Source organism: Neoarius graeffei, chromosome 4 (assembly GCF_027579695.1).
Source record: "Neoarius graeffei isolate fNeoGra1 chromosome 4, fNeoGra1.pri, whole genome shotgun sequence".
Lineage (NCBI taxonomy): Eukaryota > Metazoa > Chordata > Actinopteri > Siluriformes > Ariidae > Neoarius > Neoarius graeffei.
This window is the reverse complement of record NC_083572.1, coordinates 69,998,347-70,015,375: the sequence shown is the minus strand read 5'-3', so window position 1 is coordinate 70,015,375 and position 17,029 is coordinate 69,998,347. Positions and strand designations below refer to the sequence as shown.

General features: G+C 39.9%; 1 protein-coding gene across 1 annotated transcript in view; it reads left to right on the top strand.

Moving 5' to 3' along the window:
- LOC132885194 (sodium- and chloride-dependent GABA transporter 2-like) overlaps positions 1–11,686 on the top strand; it is a 36,027-nt gene extending 24,341 nt beyond the window's left edge. The window contains exons 13-14 of the mRNA XM_060919561.1: positions 11,011–11,178; positions 11,552–11,686. Coding sequence (XP_060775544.1) covers positions 11,011–11,178; positions 11,552–11,686 — 303 coding nt within the window. The remainder of the gene's footprint in view (positions 1–11,010; positions 11,179–11,551) is intronic.
- Positions 11,687–17,029: the final 5,343 nt, after the last annotated feature.

Sequence of the window (17,029 nt, the reverse complement as noted above, 5' to 3'; positions counted from 1 at the left end):
AAAACTAAGGTTGTATGCTAATTTTATGATCATGGCAATGCAAATAATAGTTAAATGGATAAGATTTTGAATTAAACACTGAAGAAAAAACTTGGAGCAAAAATGCCAATATTTATGTGAAAAAATTAGTTCCGAGATATTTACACACACCCCAATTCAAACAGCTCTCATTTTTTTCGTAGTGATCCAATTAGAGAAATTCAACTTCTTCCAGAAGGTTCAGACCAATACCTAAACATCTAGAATGAGCAAAAGTGCCTAAGACCATTTTGAATTTTTGCCATCGATGTTCACTTCCCCTTGACCTTGCCCAAATATGCTATAGGGGAGAGTGGGGTAAGATGAGCCACTTTTTACATTTTTCATCATAACTACATGTTAAAGCCATTTTTGCTTCCAGTCTACACACCATACCAAATTTCAAAGTGTACTGTTACTATCTGAGCAAAACATAATTGATAAACTCTTATGGTTAGAGTGATATTACCTCTTGAAAAAAAAATGTCAATTGGCTCAACTTACCCCATGCACGGGGTAAGATGAGCCACTGTGTGGGGTAAATTGAGCAAACACAAAACATGTTAGGTTAACAAAGTAAACAACTTTTATTATTAGAAATGCAATCAATGAATCAAGTCAAGTCAATCAAGTGGGGGATAGGGCCGTTGCATAGAGAAGGGGAGATGAAGAGAGAGGTGATAGAACGAGATGGGATAGGGAGGGATAGATAGATGGATAGAGAGAGAGATATGCGTAGATAGATAGAAAGAGGGATGGTTAGAGAGGGAATGAGAGATATACTATATTATAGAAATTACTAAAACAGTAGAACAGTGCCAAAAGAATCTTATTTCTTTCAGTAGGTTAAAACATTGCTAAAACATGCAGCAATCATTCCATCAATCATTCAATCATTTCATCATTATTCAATGTTCCAAGCGTTCAAATGGCAAGGGAACACCATTTGCCTCTCCCTCTGTGCTGTCCCCCCAACAGTAAAGGGGCGGGGCAATTTTTTCACAATATCCTGTCTTGACAGGACAGCCTCATCTTTCTCTTTGAAGACAAAGGTTGGCTTTCTTGCAGAGCCATGGCATGACCGGCTTCTTTTGAGAAATCTTGCCTCTATTTCGAAGACATCCAATTTGATTATCTGGCCAATGAAGAAATGCACTTTCTTCTTCCCCGTGTATTTTGCCACAACATAATCCCCCACATCTAACAACTGGTCTTCCTCATCTGATGTCATATATATATATATATATATATATATATATATATATATATATATATATATATGTTGTTGTCATATATGACCAGTAAATGTGAAAACTTAAGTGTCATCCATATTGGGTAAGCTCAGCCACCAATGGGGTAAGTTGAGCCAGTGGCTCAACTTGCCCCACATCTAATGGCTCATCTTACCCCATGGCCACCATTTTGTAGAAAAATGCTAATAAAGGGGATTAGGCTAATCAAAATTATTTTTATTAGCATTCATATCATAGCTTAGAAAGCCACTAACTTAACCCTAATGTGTCTAAATATTATTCTACTTTTGTCTTCTCTAAATCATCTTCACTGTGGACAAACATGGAATTGACTTAGAAAGCACAAAAACACATTTTTATAAATATGTCCCTCACCTAGTTTGACATGTGGTGCTCCTCTCCACAAGTGTAAGTAAATGGTCCCGGCCCCCTTTGAATGTGGTCACATGGTCACATTTGTTTACTGTTTCTTAGAAACAGGGGGTGGCTCATCTTACCCCCTGGCTCATCTTACCCCGCTCTCCCCTACATGCTCGACATACAGCACAGATGAAATTTCAGTCCTCTCTGACCCACGATGCAAACAGGCAATGCAATAAATAAAAATAGAATAATTGAAAAAACAAACAGTATAAACAGTATAAACACTCTAGATAAGAACTAGACATAGACTAAACACTCAAATAGACAATATAAACAGTAAAAACACTAGATGAGAACTAGAAAGACTAAACACTCAAACAATATAAACAGTATAAACACTCTAGATAAGAACCAGACATCGACTAAACACTCATAAACAAACGATATAAACAGTATAAACACTCTAGATAAGAACTAGACATAGACTAAACACACACACACACGTAAATTGGTGCAAATAAACAGTCAAGGGCACTTGAGGTATAGCAGGTAAACATGAAATAAGCAGTATAAACAATAAACTAATGGCTGTTAAGGTGAGGTAGTGCGGAATAGTGAATGAGCGAGGTAAAGTGAAATGTGCAGTCTCTGAGTTCAGTGTGTTAATGAACGTTGAGAGTATGTGTGTGTGTGTGTGTGTGTGTGTGTGTGTGTGTGTGTGTGTGTGTGTGTGTGTTGGGGGGGGACTGTGAGGGTGACATGTCAGATGCTGAAGGGGGGCAGGGGGGTGTGCGAGCAGAATCTGTGGCAGGGGGCAGAGGGGGGAGGAGGGGCAGAACAGGGAGGGAGTTGAGCCTCCTGACCACCTGGTGAAAGAAACTGTTCTTGAGCCTGCTGGTTTTGGCCCGGAGACTCTGCAGTCTCCTCCCCGACGGCAGCAGACTGAAGAGGCTGTGAGATGGGTGGGTGGGGTCACCTGCAATCTGATGGCTTTGCGGGTGAGGCGGGAGTTATAAATATCCATTAGAGAAGGGAGAGAGACACCAATGATCCTCTCAGCTGCTCTCATGATGCGCTGCAGAATCTTTCAGCAGGACACGGTGCAGGTGCCGTACCACACGGTGATGCAGCTGGTCAGGATGTTCTCGATGGTGCCTCTGTAGAATGTGTGCATGATGGGGGCTGGGACTCTTGCTCTCCTCAGTTTGCGGAGGAAGTACAGACGCTGTTGGGCTTTTTTGGCCAGTGATGTGGTGGTGTTGCTCCAGGACAGGTCTTCAGAGATGTGCACACCCAGAAACTTGGTGCTGCTCACCCTCTCCACTGTAGCAGCATCGATAGATAGTGAGCATGCTGGGTGTGCGCTCTTCTGAAGTCCACAACAATCTCCTTCGTCTTCTCCACGTTCAGACGGAGATTGTTGTCCTTGCACCACATGGTTAAGCGGCTCACGTCACTCTTGTAAATTGTCTCATCGCCATTGTTGATGAGACCCACCACAGTCATGTCATCCGCAAACTTAATGAAGAGATTAGAGTTGGATGTTGGTGTGCAGTCGTGGGTCAGCAGAGTGAAGAGGAGGGGGCTCAGCACACATCCTTGGGGGGCCCCCGTGTTCAATGTGATGGTGCTGGAGGAGTTGCTGCCAACCCGTACAGTCTGTGGTCTCCCTGTCAGGAAGTCCAGCAGCCAGTTGCACAGGGAGGTGTTGAGTCCCAGCTGGTCCAGTTTATGAATGAGCTGCTGAGGAATGATTGTGTTGAATGCTGAGCTAAAGTCTATGAACAGCATTCTGACATACGAGTCTTTTGTCTCCAGGTGGGTGAGAGCTGAGTGGAGGGCAGTGGAGATGGCGTCATCGGTCAAACAGTTGGACTGATATTCAAACTGGAAAGGGTCCAGGGCGGGGGGGAGGGCAGACTTGATATGCCGCATGACTAGCCGCTCGAAGCACTTCATGAGGATGGGAGTGAGTGTGACAGGGTGGTAGTCATTGAAGCAGGAGGGAGACGGCTTCTTCGGGACCGGGATGATGGTGGTGGCTTTGAGGCACATGGGGACAACAGCCTGGCTCAACAAGATGTTGAAGATGTCTGTAAAGACATCTGTGAGCTCCTCAGCACAGTCTCTCAGGACATGACCAGGAATGTTATCAGGACCCGGGGCTTTTCGTGCATTTGTCATCCTGAGAGCTCTCCTCACGTTGTCAGGGGACAGCGTCAACACCTGGTCTCCGGGAGGTGGTGGGGTCTTCTGTGCCATGGTGCTGTTGTCTGCCTCAAAGCGAGCGAAAAAGTCGTTCAACTCATTCAGCAGAGACATGGAGTTGTCACAGGTCTGCGGCGAGTCTGTGATGGTCTGAATCCCCTGCCACAGGTTCCTGGTGTCTCTGCTGTCATTGAAATAGTCAGCAATGTACCTGGAATACTGTCTCTTGGCCACCCTGATGCCTCGTGACAGGTTGGCCCTAGCTGTCCTCAGGCCCACCTCGTACCCAGCTCTGAAGGCAGCGTTCCGAGCCCACAGGAGCCTGTGGACTTCCCCTGTCAGCCATGGCTTCTGATTGGCCCGAATGGAGATGGTTCTGGTGACCGTAATGTCATCCATGCACTTCCTCATGTAGGCAGTGACGGTCTTCGTGTACTCCTGTAGATCTGTGATATTGTTGTAGGTGGCCGCCTGTCTGAACATGCTCCAGTCAGTGGTGGAAAAACAGTCCTGGAGTGCCTCTGAGGACCCCTCTGGCCACACACGTATCTGCTTTGTAGCTGGTTTGGTGACTTTAACCAGCGGCCTGTATGCTGGCATTAGCATAACAGTGGAGTGATCTGAGACCCCAAGGTGGGGGAGGGATAGGGCTTTGTAAGCATCTTTATGCATGGTGTAAACATTGTCCAGAGTATTGTTTCCATGTGTGGGAAAGTTGATATGTCCATAGAGTTTTGGAAACACGCTCTTGGGGTTTGCATGGTTGAAATCCCCAGCCAGGATGAGGAAAACATCTGGGTGGGCTGTCTGCTGCCCACTGATGTGCTGATAGAGTTCATTCAGTGCTTCACTCCTGTTGTTATTGGAGCCGGGAGGGATGTATATTGCTACCAGCAATATGGCTGTAAATTTCCTTGGCAGGTAGAATGGCCGGCACTTAATAATTATAAACTCCACCAGTGGTGAGCAGTGTTTGTAGACCACAACAGCATCGCAGCACCAGGCATCACTTATGTAAACACAGAGTCCACAGCCGCGAGTCTTCCCCCCCCCCCAACTAGTGCTCTGTCTGACCGGTAGCATGTTAGCCGGGCTAGCTGAATGGCACAGTCCGGGACGCTGTCGTTAAGCCATGTTTCCACAAACACGAGGACACAACACTCACTCACAGACTTAAAAGATGAGCGGAGCAGGCGGACATAATCCAGCTTGTTGTCCAGCGAGCGTACGTTGGCCAGAGTGATGGTAGGGATAGCCGGCCGGTGAAGGCTAGCCACTAGCCTAGCCCAGATGCTTCTGTGCTTGCCCCTCTTCTGCTTCCGCATGTTCCGCCTGTGGCGCTTCCACTGTGGGCTGGATGAAGGAGTGGGGGTCGATGATTGAGCAGGCCTCCAGAGCAAACCGTAGTCGCATAGCACTTCTGCGTCTGCTGGATTTACACCTGGGCTGCCAACTCTCACGCAATGAGCATGAGACACACGCATTTGATTGTCTTCACACGCTCACGCCATACTTCCGATTTCTCACGCTAGAAAAAAATCTAGTTTATCTATCTGATCTAGGCTACCCATTGCGTCGCGCCAACCACTTGCGATTGATCAATTACGGTACGCCTTACGCATGGCTAAACAGGCAGAGAGGTGTTCCCTTCTGTACACACTCCCCTATGGTAGGTGGCGCATCTAATGATGCTGCACTCGCCGGAAGTTGGATAATTGCCTACCGTCAATTTAGAGGAAGAGGAGAGAGAAGAAGGTATCCGAGTTGAAGACAGGTGTCTCAGACAGGTTTGTACATATGCACGCCAATGTGTGGTGTTACTGGCGTAATTATGAACTTATATAAAGTTTCTTAATCGTTTTAGCCTATAAGTGTTGTGAGAATATTTAATGCCATATCGAGAGCTGTGTACTAGGCATGCTAAATCATTATAGGCCTACTGCCATGCCACAGCCTCTATCTTCCCCAACAAGCAGCACGGGAGAGCACCTCCTTAGCACACGTTTATTAAGGCACATTTTTAGTTTGTTTACTGTATGTTATCATACTTTATGACTTTATTTGAAGCCATACTGGAAATGTTGTAAAATAAAGCAAGTAAGAGATAATATTACAAATGCAAGAAGAGCCATTAGCCACCATACTTATTGTTTATTTACAGGGTATTTATTTTTAATTATTTATGATGTATGTAATTGCTCAGTTAAAGTAAATAAAGCATGGTCACCTGTAATATCAAAGAACTTGAACTTGTGAATAATTAAAAAAAAAGACAGAGAACAATATACTCAGGAGACAGGGTTTCAAAGAGGGCAAGACAGGTAGAGAATATTTGTCAGATAACAGGCCCTGACGAATGCTCTATTACTAATAAGAAACATAGATAAGAAATAAATTAATAAGAAATATATTAATATAGCTTATTTAAGTATGACCAAAATTTTTAAGCCCAACTTTGTGTGCACATTCCCACCTATGGCCAAGATTCAGCTTTTTGTGTTTCAATACTGTTCAAACTTAATCATTTTAATGTTTCTTGTAGCCCATGCACATTTTGCTTACTGTTTAACCTCCTAGGGCCTAGCGGTCACATGCGTGGACAGCACTTTTTAGAAATTCGGAACAAGAATCCACATATGTGGACATACTTTTTCTCTAAAAGTACATCTTATCAAAAGATGATGCTTAGTTTTTATTCTAATCAGGTTCTAATAAGCCCAAGTAGCAAAGAGAAATAAAAAATGCATGTAAAAAAAACAGCTTGGGCCTTAGGAGGTTAAGCATTTTATTTGTTCTTTTGCTGTTGATATTTTTCCCCATGCCAATCTTCTGCTGAACCCACTGGTGGGGAAAGCCCTTAAATGCATAATGAATAGCCAGTGAGGGACAATCTTATTTTTGCAACAGTTATTAAAAACTTAACATTTAGTTTCAATTCAGAAGGTGTTTAGGCTTAGCTGATGAAATATTTTCAAACATGAACTTGCCTTTAAATCTGAAACACAGGTCTATAGGGGTACAGGAACATTGGCAGTCATCTGTAGTTTTCTAGTGCGGGGGCTTTTAAGCCAAAACTTGGTGCTTTTGTTGGCCACAAGCTGAAGGCCTGGCAAGTCAGGGTGTGTAAGAATGTAGGTATGGCACAGCAGGCCACTCCAAAAATCCACCAGAATGCAGGAACATCTACTAAATCCAAAATCTCAACCCCCCCCCCCCCTCATTGGCCATCTCCAGCTGGACGACCCACAAACAAAACACCAGAATGCAGGGGGACAAGTGAATATCAAACTGAATACAAAATTCCCACTTACTGCATGGTGTGTGGAAACATTTTGCCGTCAACCCCCCCAAAAAAAAAAATCTCACTCCAAGGAATTTTGAAAAGTTGGCAGCCCTGTTTACACACACACACACACACACACACACACACACACACACACATACATATTACACACACAGCGTCTTGTATTTATCCCCCTTGGTGTTCGTCCTGTTTTGTCGCATTACAAACGAATTAAAATGGATTTTTGGGGGGTTAGCACCATTTGATTTATGCAACATGCATCCCACTTCAAAGGTGCAATTTGTTTTTGCTTTTTCTTCTCTTGTAACAAACAATAATTAAGATGAAAAAACAGAAATCTGGAGTGTGCATAGGTATTCACCACCCAAAATCAGTACTTTGCAGAACCACCTTTTGCTGCAATTATAGCTGCTCGTCTCTTGGGATATGTCTTTATTAGCTTAGCACATCTAGCCACTGGGAATTTTGCCCATTCCTCAAGGCAAAACTGCTCCAACTCCTTCAAGTTAGATGGGTTGTGTTGGTGTACAGCAATCTTCAAGTTATACCACAGATTCTCAAATGGATTGCAGTCAAGGCTTTGATTAGGTCATTCCAAGACATTTAAATGTTTCCCTTTAAACCACTCCAGTGTAGCTTTAGCAGTATGTTTAGGGTCATTGTTCTGCTGAAATGTGAACCTTCATCCCAGTCTCAAACCTCTGGCCAACTCAAACAGGTTTTCCTCCAGAATTGCCCTGTATTCAGTGCCATCCATCTTTCCTTCAGTCCTGACCAGCATTCCTGTTCCTGCAGATGAAAAATATCCCCACAGCATGATGCTGCCACCATCATGCTTCACTGTAGGAATGGTGTTCTCAGGTTGTTGTGTTTGCGCCACACATGGCGTTTCCCATGATGGCCAAAAAGATCAATTTTAGTCTCATTTGACCAGAGAATCTTCCTCCATGTGTTTGGGGAGTCTGCCACATGCTGTTGGGTAAACTACAAACGTGTTTTTTCCTTTAAGCAATGGCTTTTTTCTGGCCACTCTTCCATAAAGCCCCACTCTGTGGAGTGTATGGCTTAAAGTGTTCCTATGGACAGATACTCTCATCTCCACTGTGGATCTTTGCAGCTCCTTCAGTGTTATCTTTGGTCTCTTTGTTGCATCTCTGATTAATGCCCTCCTTGCTTGGTTTGTGAGTTTTGGTGGGCAACCTTCCCTTGTCAGGTTTATAGTGGTGCCATATACTTTCCATTTTGCTATAATGGATTTAATGGTGATCTCTAGGATATTCAAAGTTTGGGATATTTTTATCACCCAACACTGATCTATAGACCCCTTCACAGTAAACGTCATTCATATGTAAGCGGAAATTGCGCGCGCAGCCTGGACCCAAAAAAGACTCAGCGATGCCTAGTTGTTGTGTTGTCGGGTGTCAGAATCGTAGCAGTGATGGGGTTAAAATGTACAGAATTCCAGCAGGATCTCACCCATTCCAAAAAAATCGCCGAAGTCTATGGCTACAAGCCATCAAATGTGTAGACTGGGATGAAAGCACTATCAAAAATGCGCGGGTTTGCAGCGCCCACTTCATCACAGGTAAGATCAGGCTATTTATTAAATCTTTCTTTTTTATTCTTTCTAGTCTTCGTTTACTGATGTAGCAAAATACTTTGGTAACTTTTGTCTGATTAGCTGGGTCATAGTTACACAATGTAATGAATATTGTTAGCATGTTAACTTAGCTTTGCATGCAATTTTGTTTGTAGGAGAGGTCTCGCTTGACTCAAGCAGTCCAGATTTTGTGCCATCATTATTTGTGTATGCCGAAAATCACAATTTTAAAGCAAGGATGGAAAGGTAAAATTGTGTGCCCTCACTCTAAATGCCAACTTACGTTGACTGCTCTAACCTAGCTCCCGCCCCTTTCAGTTTCATTTCTGGTCTCTGCCTCTCGCTTTTTACGCAGCTCTGAGTTCTCTTAGCTGCACTCTTTACACTATAATTCCTTTCATGCCATTACCTCCTGCAAATTGCTGTTTAGTGTTGGTATTTGCTGTTGTAGCTAAAGCCACATTGCCATCACATCACTGGCATAATTTGATTAAAACAAAATGAATATGAATGTCCCATTGTTAATCAAGTTGTACATGCCCGCACATAACATAATCATATGCGTCTAAAGATTTGTAGGCACGAAGTTCTTCGTGGGTGTACACTGAAGTCTTGTCAATAAGGTACGAGTATATATCTGGCCATTGTATACCAGGGAACTTACTAACATCATCTGTCCACTCTTTAATTAAATACGGATCCGGTAGGTGATGTCCACTTGTTAGAGTTAACTTATTTATGTAGCATTCTCGATCTTGTAACAACAATTGTTTGGCATAATCTGACAGCTCATAATGCCGGTCTATGGGCAGCGCCATTGTTTCTGAGTCCAGGCTGCGCGCACATCCTGGCAACGGTCGGTTTGTTTACAAACATGCGAAGGGGTCTATACTTCTCCACAACTTTACCTATATGGAGTGCTCCTTGTTTTTTATGTTGCTTGCTTAGTAGTGGTGCAGAGTCAGGGTCCTTCCAGAACAGGCTCATTTATACAGACATCATGTGACAGATCATGGGACACTTTGATTGCACACAGGTGGATCTTAATCAATTAATTATGTCACTTATGAAGTCAATTGGTTGAGCCAGCTCTTATTTAGGGGTTTCATATGAAAGAGGGTGATACATATGCACACTCCAGATTTCTGTTCTTTCATCTTAATTTTTTTTGTGTTTACTAAGACATACTGACTAAGAGATGGCTGGATCACAGGCAAGATAACTATGCACTGATTTCATGCATTACATGATGCTGCAGTTGTGTGTGTGTGTGTGTGTGTGTGTGTGTGTGTGCATACAGTGTCTTGCAAAAGTATTCATCCCCCTTGGTGTTTGTCCTGTTTTGTCGCATTATAAGCTGGAATTAAAATGGATCATTGGGGGGTTAGCATAATTTGATTTACACAACAGGCCTACTGCCTTAAAGGTGCAAATTATTTTTTATTGTAACACAAAAAAAAATTAAGATGAAAGAACAGAAATCTGGAGTGTGTATATCACCCTCTTTCATATGAAACCCCTAAATACTTTTCCACAACTTTACCTATATGGAGTGCTCCTTGGTTTTTATGTTGCTTGCTTAGTAGTGTTGCAGAGTCAGGGTCCTTCCAGAACAGGCTCATTTATACAGACATCATGTGACAGATCATGGGACACTTTGATTGCACACAGGTGGATCTTAATCAATTAATTATGTCATTTATGAAGTCAATTGGTTGAACCAGCTCTTATTTAGGGGTTTCATATGAAAGAGGGTGATACATATGCACACTCCAGATTTCTGTTCTTTCATCTTAATTTTTTTTTGTTACAATAAAAAACAATTTGCACCTTTAAGGCAGTAGGCCTGTTGTGTAAATCAAATTGTGCTAACCCCCCAATGATCCATTTTAATTCCAGCTTATAATGCGACAAAACAGGACAAACACCAAGGGGGATGAATACTTTTGCAAGACACTGTACACACACACACACACATACACACACACACACACACAACTGCAGCATCATGTAATGCATGAAATCAGTGCATAGTTATCTTGCCTGTGATCCAGCCATCTCTTAGTCAGTATGTCTTAGTAAATCTGTTTGTGACACCTGTCACCAGCGCCTGTCTTTCTGGACAAGACAGATGAGAGTTTCACCTACTGTAGAACCTTGAACCTAGGTTTTGTGAGACAAAGGCTGCCTGTTTTAACCCAATATCCATCTTCCTTATCCTCATCACTAACCCCCATGTGCCATCTCTTTATCTTTTCCCGCAGGGGACATTGGTCTTCTCTTTGGTTAAGAGCAGTCCTCTGAAGTTGAGTAACTATGAGTACCCCTGGTGGGGTTATGCTCTCGGAGTCTTCTTCACACTCTCGTCCACAATGATGGTCCCTTTATGGATGGTCTTTGCAATTTGCAAGACCCCTGGATCAATAAGTCAGGTAAATCTCTAACAGTATAGAGTGAAAAATTAAAATGAAACTAAGAATGAAACACAGCCACTCTTTCTCAAAACAGGGGGCTGCTTTGACTTCAGTAGAGCAATTTGTTCTTGAAAAAAATTTGACTACATTTCTACTGATAAAGTAATTCTTATATATAAATTAATATTTAATGTCAAATTCATTTTGTTTGATTCACTATCTTAAATTGATTGTCTTAAAAAAAACTAAAGAAGAATAAGCAGCTACCTGGACATTCACAATGACCAATTCATGATTTTCAGAATTCTCACTTTAATGTGTTTATAAAATATATCTTGGTATATTTGATGTTTATAAAACTTCGAATGAATGAAAACATATATATTTCCAGAGAATTAAAACCCTATGTACTCCTGCTGAAGAGCTGTCTAATCAAAAATCACACGAAGATGTCCTTGCTTCTTGTACTTTTGAGACCTTCACAGATCTGCAGACTTTGCGTCAACACTCTCCAGTAGTTGTATGACCTTTCAACATTATCAAAACACACACACACGGCAATAGGTTGCCTGTCACAGATCATGGCTACTATCACTATTATTATTGTCATTATCATAACCACAGGGATGAGAATTTTCCACGGATCTGCAGAATTCCAAGTTTTTCCCACTGAAAATGTCATTTTTGTGAAACGTGTAAATCTGTTGAGAAAATTTCGGGGGGGTCGGCACGAGGCCTTGAAGCCTCTTTATTTTTATGTTTTCTTATTTTGTTTGTATAGTTTTCTTTTTGGCAATTTGAACCTTTGGCGCACTGTAAATATTTGCACTATTTTAAGAAAAGTTTTGAAAATAGAAAAAATAAAAAAATATATTTTTGGAGGAAGAAGTTTTCCGGCTCTCTGTCTGCTCCACCGCCGTCCTATATATATAATCTTAAAGTTTATAAATGTTTTAAACCATCATTGAATTTGAAAACATGTATGCATGAATGAAACGGGGACTGGGCAAATGCCCCCTAGACCGGCCAGGCATTTCAGAGTTTTTTTTTAAAATGTCCCATTCTCATCCCTGTAACCATTAATCCTTAATAGGTGAGCATTTATTTATTTACATTTAAAATGATTAACTTCTATACTGTTTAATATATTGGTGTAACTAATCTACAGTATGTGAACAAAAGAACAGACATTATTACTGTAACACTCTTGTGGCTCTTGGGAAATGAGGAAGTGGGAGACAGGCTTGATAACTCAAGGTGTATTTTATATTGAGTGTAAAGTTCACTTTTCAGTGATTTTTTTTTTTTTTATTAACCCCATTTCCAGAAAAGTTGGGATATTTTCAAAAAAATATTTAAAGAAAAGCAATTAAAAAAACTGATGTTAATTCACGTGAACCTTTATTTAACTGACAAAAGGAAACGGTTTTCAATAGTTTTACTGACCAACTTAATTGTATTTTGTAAATATAAAGTTAGAATTTGATGCCTGCAACACTCAAAAAAAGTTGGGACAGAGACAAAATAAGGCTGAAAAGTTTATAGGATATTCAAGTCACATCATACTGGAAGATTCCACAATAAGCAGGTTAACTGGTAACATGATTGGGTATAAAAGGAGCATGCACTAAAGGCTCAGTCTTTGCGAGAAAGGATCGGTTGTGGCTCATTGCTTTGTGCCAAAATCTGTGAGAGTGTCATTTTAAAAAAATGACAGATTTTTTTTTTTATTCATTCATTTATTTAATGATTGTGCATTTTGGAAAATATCCCAACTTTCCTGGAAATGGGGTTAATATTTTACTCTCTGTGCTTTAGGCGCACACACACACACACACACAGCACTGAGTTGCTCAGCTCTTTCTCTCTAGTCTCTGAAAGAACACAAGAGACACAAAAAAGCTGCTAGTAATCAGATACAGGTGAAACTCATCACATGGCCTGCCAGTTCTACCTGACTCCTCACTGCCCACAGCCAACTTTTAATTGCGCTCCCGCTGCACAGTTACCCAATACTGACATTACACTGGGGCCTTGCTCAAGGACACGTCAGCCATTCCTGCTGGTCCAGGGACTCAAACCTTTTGGTCCCAAAGCTGCTTCTCTAACCATCAGGCCATGGCTTCCCCTGCATAAAGTTTATTATTTAAAGCAAAGCTTTATGGAAAACATAATTAATCTATTTGTTTAGTATTTGATTAAGTTTTAAATAATGTATGACCTTGGATAGATTTATATGGATAATTTTGCTGCACAAAGGATAGTTGCTTGTATGTTTTTACTCATAATGTAATTTTATAAGAATGTATACATTTGTTGTAAATAGATGTGGTCTGCAGTTATCTTGGCACTGAAAATCCGGTCTATTTTTGTATAAGAGCAATTCCAGCGTTATGGACGTGACACTTGAACTCAAAATGGCAACAAATGACCCAGTGCATGTTTTATTGTCTCCCAGTATTTAAACAGGTGTTGCATATTTTAAGGCTGTACCATACTGGAGAAGTGATAGAACAAGAACAATTCCCATAGTACATCTAGGGCATGCCAGAAAATGCCAATAAAAGATGCGTTATGGATGTGACAGAAAAAGTATCACTTTTCTTGGGTGACTGTACATTTTTATCAAACTCTGTGAAATTGTAAACCTAATGTCGAAATGGAGATATCCATTTGATAGACGGGTCCAAGGTGAATATTAAAAAATATTTGTTTAAAATATTTTGTATTTCATGCAGAGTTTCAGAAGGAAAAGTCAGCGTTATGGATGTGACGAAATTCCGTTATGGATGTGACGCGTCTGAAATAGACATGGCATATGTTTAGAAAATCAGCAATTTAACCACCATAACCCTTTGAAAAACTCTCTAAATATCAGCTAAAACTATCAAAGTTCTTAAATCATATTTAGGATGGCTATTGTTTTGCTGTTTTGTGGATTTTAGCATACATTTCTGTGGCTTGTGGCAATAATATAGAATTGTACATGATCAAAGTTGATTTTAGCTTGGGGTTTACATTATAAGAAAGAAAGACTGACAGTGACATATTAGGTTGGTTACAAATTGGTTCAACTTATTCATATCTGTAAAATACAGGCCTAGGTGAGATCTCTGGGAGTGGTTTTGATGTATTACATGTTGCTTTATTTTTGCATGGTGAGGTTGACATTTACATGGAATTGCCCATAAACATTTTTAAAAGCTTGATTCAAGACTTCTCAGGTTTGCAAATATTGAATGTCTGTACCTCATACTCATATTATTAGAAAATTTAAAAAGTGTCTCAAAAAATGGATATATACAAAAAAATCATTGTATGTCATCAACCCATTTATTTGCTAATGGTTATCTGAAATGCACTACAATATTTCTTACAAACTGTAAACAAACATTTGACTGGCATTTTGAGTTAATCTTTAAAATTAAAACGAGGTAGGTAATTTTTAGGAGCATCTTTTATTATATTTCTTGAAATTCTCTTTACATCCTGACAGCAATGAATAAATGAAATGCTCTGACTATGCAAAGAAGAAAAATCCATCATTTATGGCAGTCACAGGGCTGTAAATAGAGTCCGGTTCTGAATGAAATTATTGGATGGCCTACCTGCCTAAGTATCTGCCTACCTTTGTACATACTGTCCACAAATCTAGCTTACTCTTACTGGTTTCTCCAAAAATTACCTACCCTTGCTTTAAATAGTTTATTACAAGTTCAGGCAGAGCTTTCAAGTCGTTTATTGTGCCTGCTACTGTGTTTACTGTTTTAACAGTCCCTTTTTGAGTTCCTGTCAATAGGCACCTCACAAAGTGAGTGGATTTTTCAGCCAAAGTACAATAGGTACAGTTAGTGTGCTTCCAGAGCTGTATGATCTATTTTATTTGAACTATGTCATTATTTGAACTAAGTCATATCAGCTTATTGCTTACTAAGCAAGCTAGCTAGAATGCTAATTATCTAGCATAACTAAGTATTATAGTGCAGTGCAATAACTTATATGCTGTCAGGGGAAATATTTCCATCTTATGAACCAATTATATTATTCTTAGTTTGTGAAGTGCAAAATCTGTGTAAAGTTTGAATATAACATGTTTAATATGTTAAATAAAAAAAAATAAGAATATGTTGCATGTGTGCAGTTATACTGCAAACTTTTGACAAGGCACATCTGTTAATTGAAAAGCATTCTGGGTGACTACTGTACCTCATAAAGCTGGTTAAGATAATGCCAATAGTGTGCAAAGCTGTCATTAAGGTAAACCTTGGCTACTTTGAAGAATCTAAAATATTTAACATTTTTAAACTTTTTTTTAGCATATAATTCCATATATGTTCCACATGTTATTTCATAGTTTTGATGTTTTCTGTATTGTCCTACATTGTAGAAAATAGTCAAAATACAGAAAAACTAAGTAGGTGTGTCCAAACTTTTGACTGGTACTGGATACAGTTTGTGTAATATAAAAAAAATATATAATAATAATAATAATAATAATAATAATAATAATAATATGTTTAATATTTTAGAGTCTTTAAAGTAGGCACCATTTACTATTGGCATTATATATGTTGTGGTGCCAGCGGCACAGTGGTGTAGTGATTAGCACTGTTGCCTCACAGCAAGAAGGTCCTGGGTTCGAGCCCAGTGGCCGACGAGGGCCTTTCTGTGTGGAGTTTGCATGTTCTGATTGTGATTCTGATTGATTGCTTTATTCCTGAACAGTAAAGAAGATATAAAACCAAATAAAAATTAAAAAAATGCAATAATCAAAACATCGTCATAAACAAACAGAATAGCGTAGCCACAAGGCAAGGCAAGTTTATTTATATAGCACATTTCATACACAATGGCAGTTCAATGTGCTTTACAGAAGTAAAAACAGTAAACAATAGAGAAATAAAATTACATAAAATAATTTTATTTTTATTCTAAAACAATTAAAAGAATTAAAAGAAAATAATAAGAATTAAACAATAGAAATAAAATAATAAAATGAAGTAGTAGTTCAAATAGGAGGAGAAAAAAGAAACCAGCAGAATAGAATAAAGAATAAAATAGAATAAAGTTAAAGTAAATTTAAAACATGCAGAGAAAGTAAAGATTATAAAAAATGTAAAGAAGACAATATTAATTATTTAACAGAAAGCATCTGAAAACAGCTTGGTCTTTAACCTAGATTTGAAGCTGCCAACAGCAGGAGCATTTTTAATGTCCTCTGGCAGTTGGTTCCATAGCTGTACTGCATAGTAGCTAAAAGCTGCTTCACCATACTTTGTTTTAACAACTGGTTTTAATAGTAAATGTTTCTGTTTTGATCTGGTAGATCTGATTGGGTTAGGCCGCTGCAACATATCAGAGAGGTAATTGGGCCCTGTACCATTTAGAGATTTGTATACCAGCAGCAATACTTTAAAGTCAATTCTGTAGCTTACTGGAAGCCAGTGAAGGGACCTTAGAATTGGAGTAATGTGCTCTGTTCTTTTTGTTCGTGTGAGAACCCTAGCCGCTGCACTTTGAACCAGATGAAGTCGTTTGATGGTCTTTTTTGGCAGGCCTGTGAAAAGGCCATTGCAGTAATCAACCCTACTAGAGATGAAGGCATGTATTAGTTTTTCCAGATCATTTTTTGACATAAGTCCTCTTAGTTTGGAAATGTTTTTTAGGTGATAAAATGCCGTTTTAGTGATTGCTTTCATGTGACTGTCAAAGTTTAGCTCGCTGTCAATGAAAACACCAAGATTTTTAACAATTTCTTTAGTTTTAATCCCTTTTGTGTCAAGAATAGTGGTATCCTTTCTTTTTCTCTCCTCCTGTGTAAAGTCCACAAGCGGAGGCCATCTGATCTGCTTTAATATCAACAGATCTT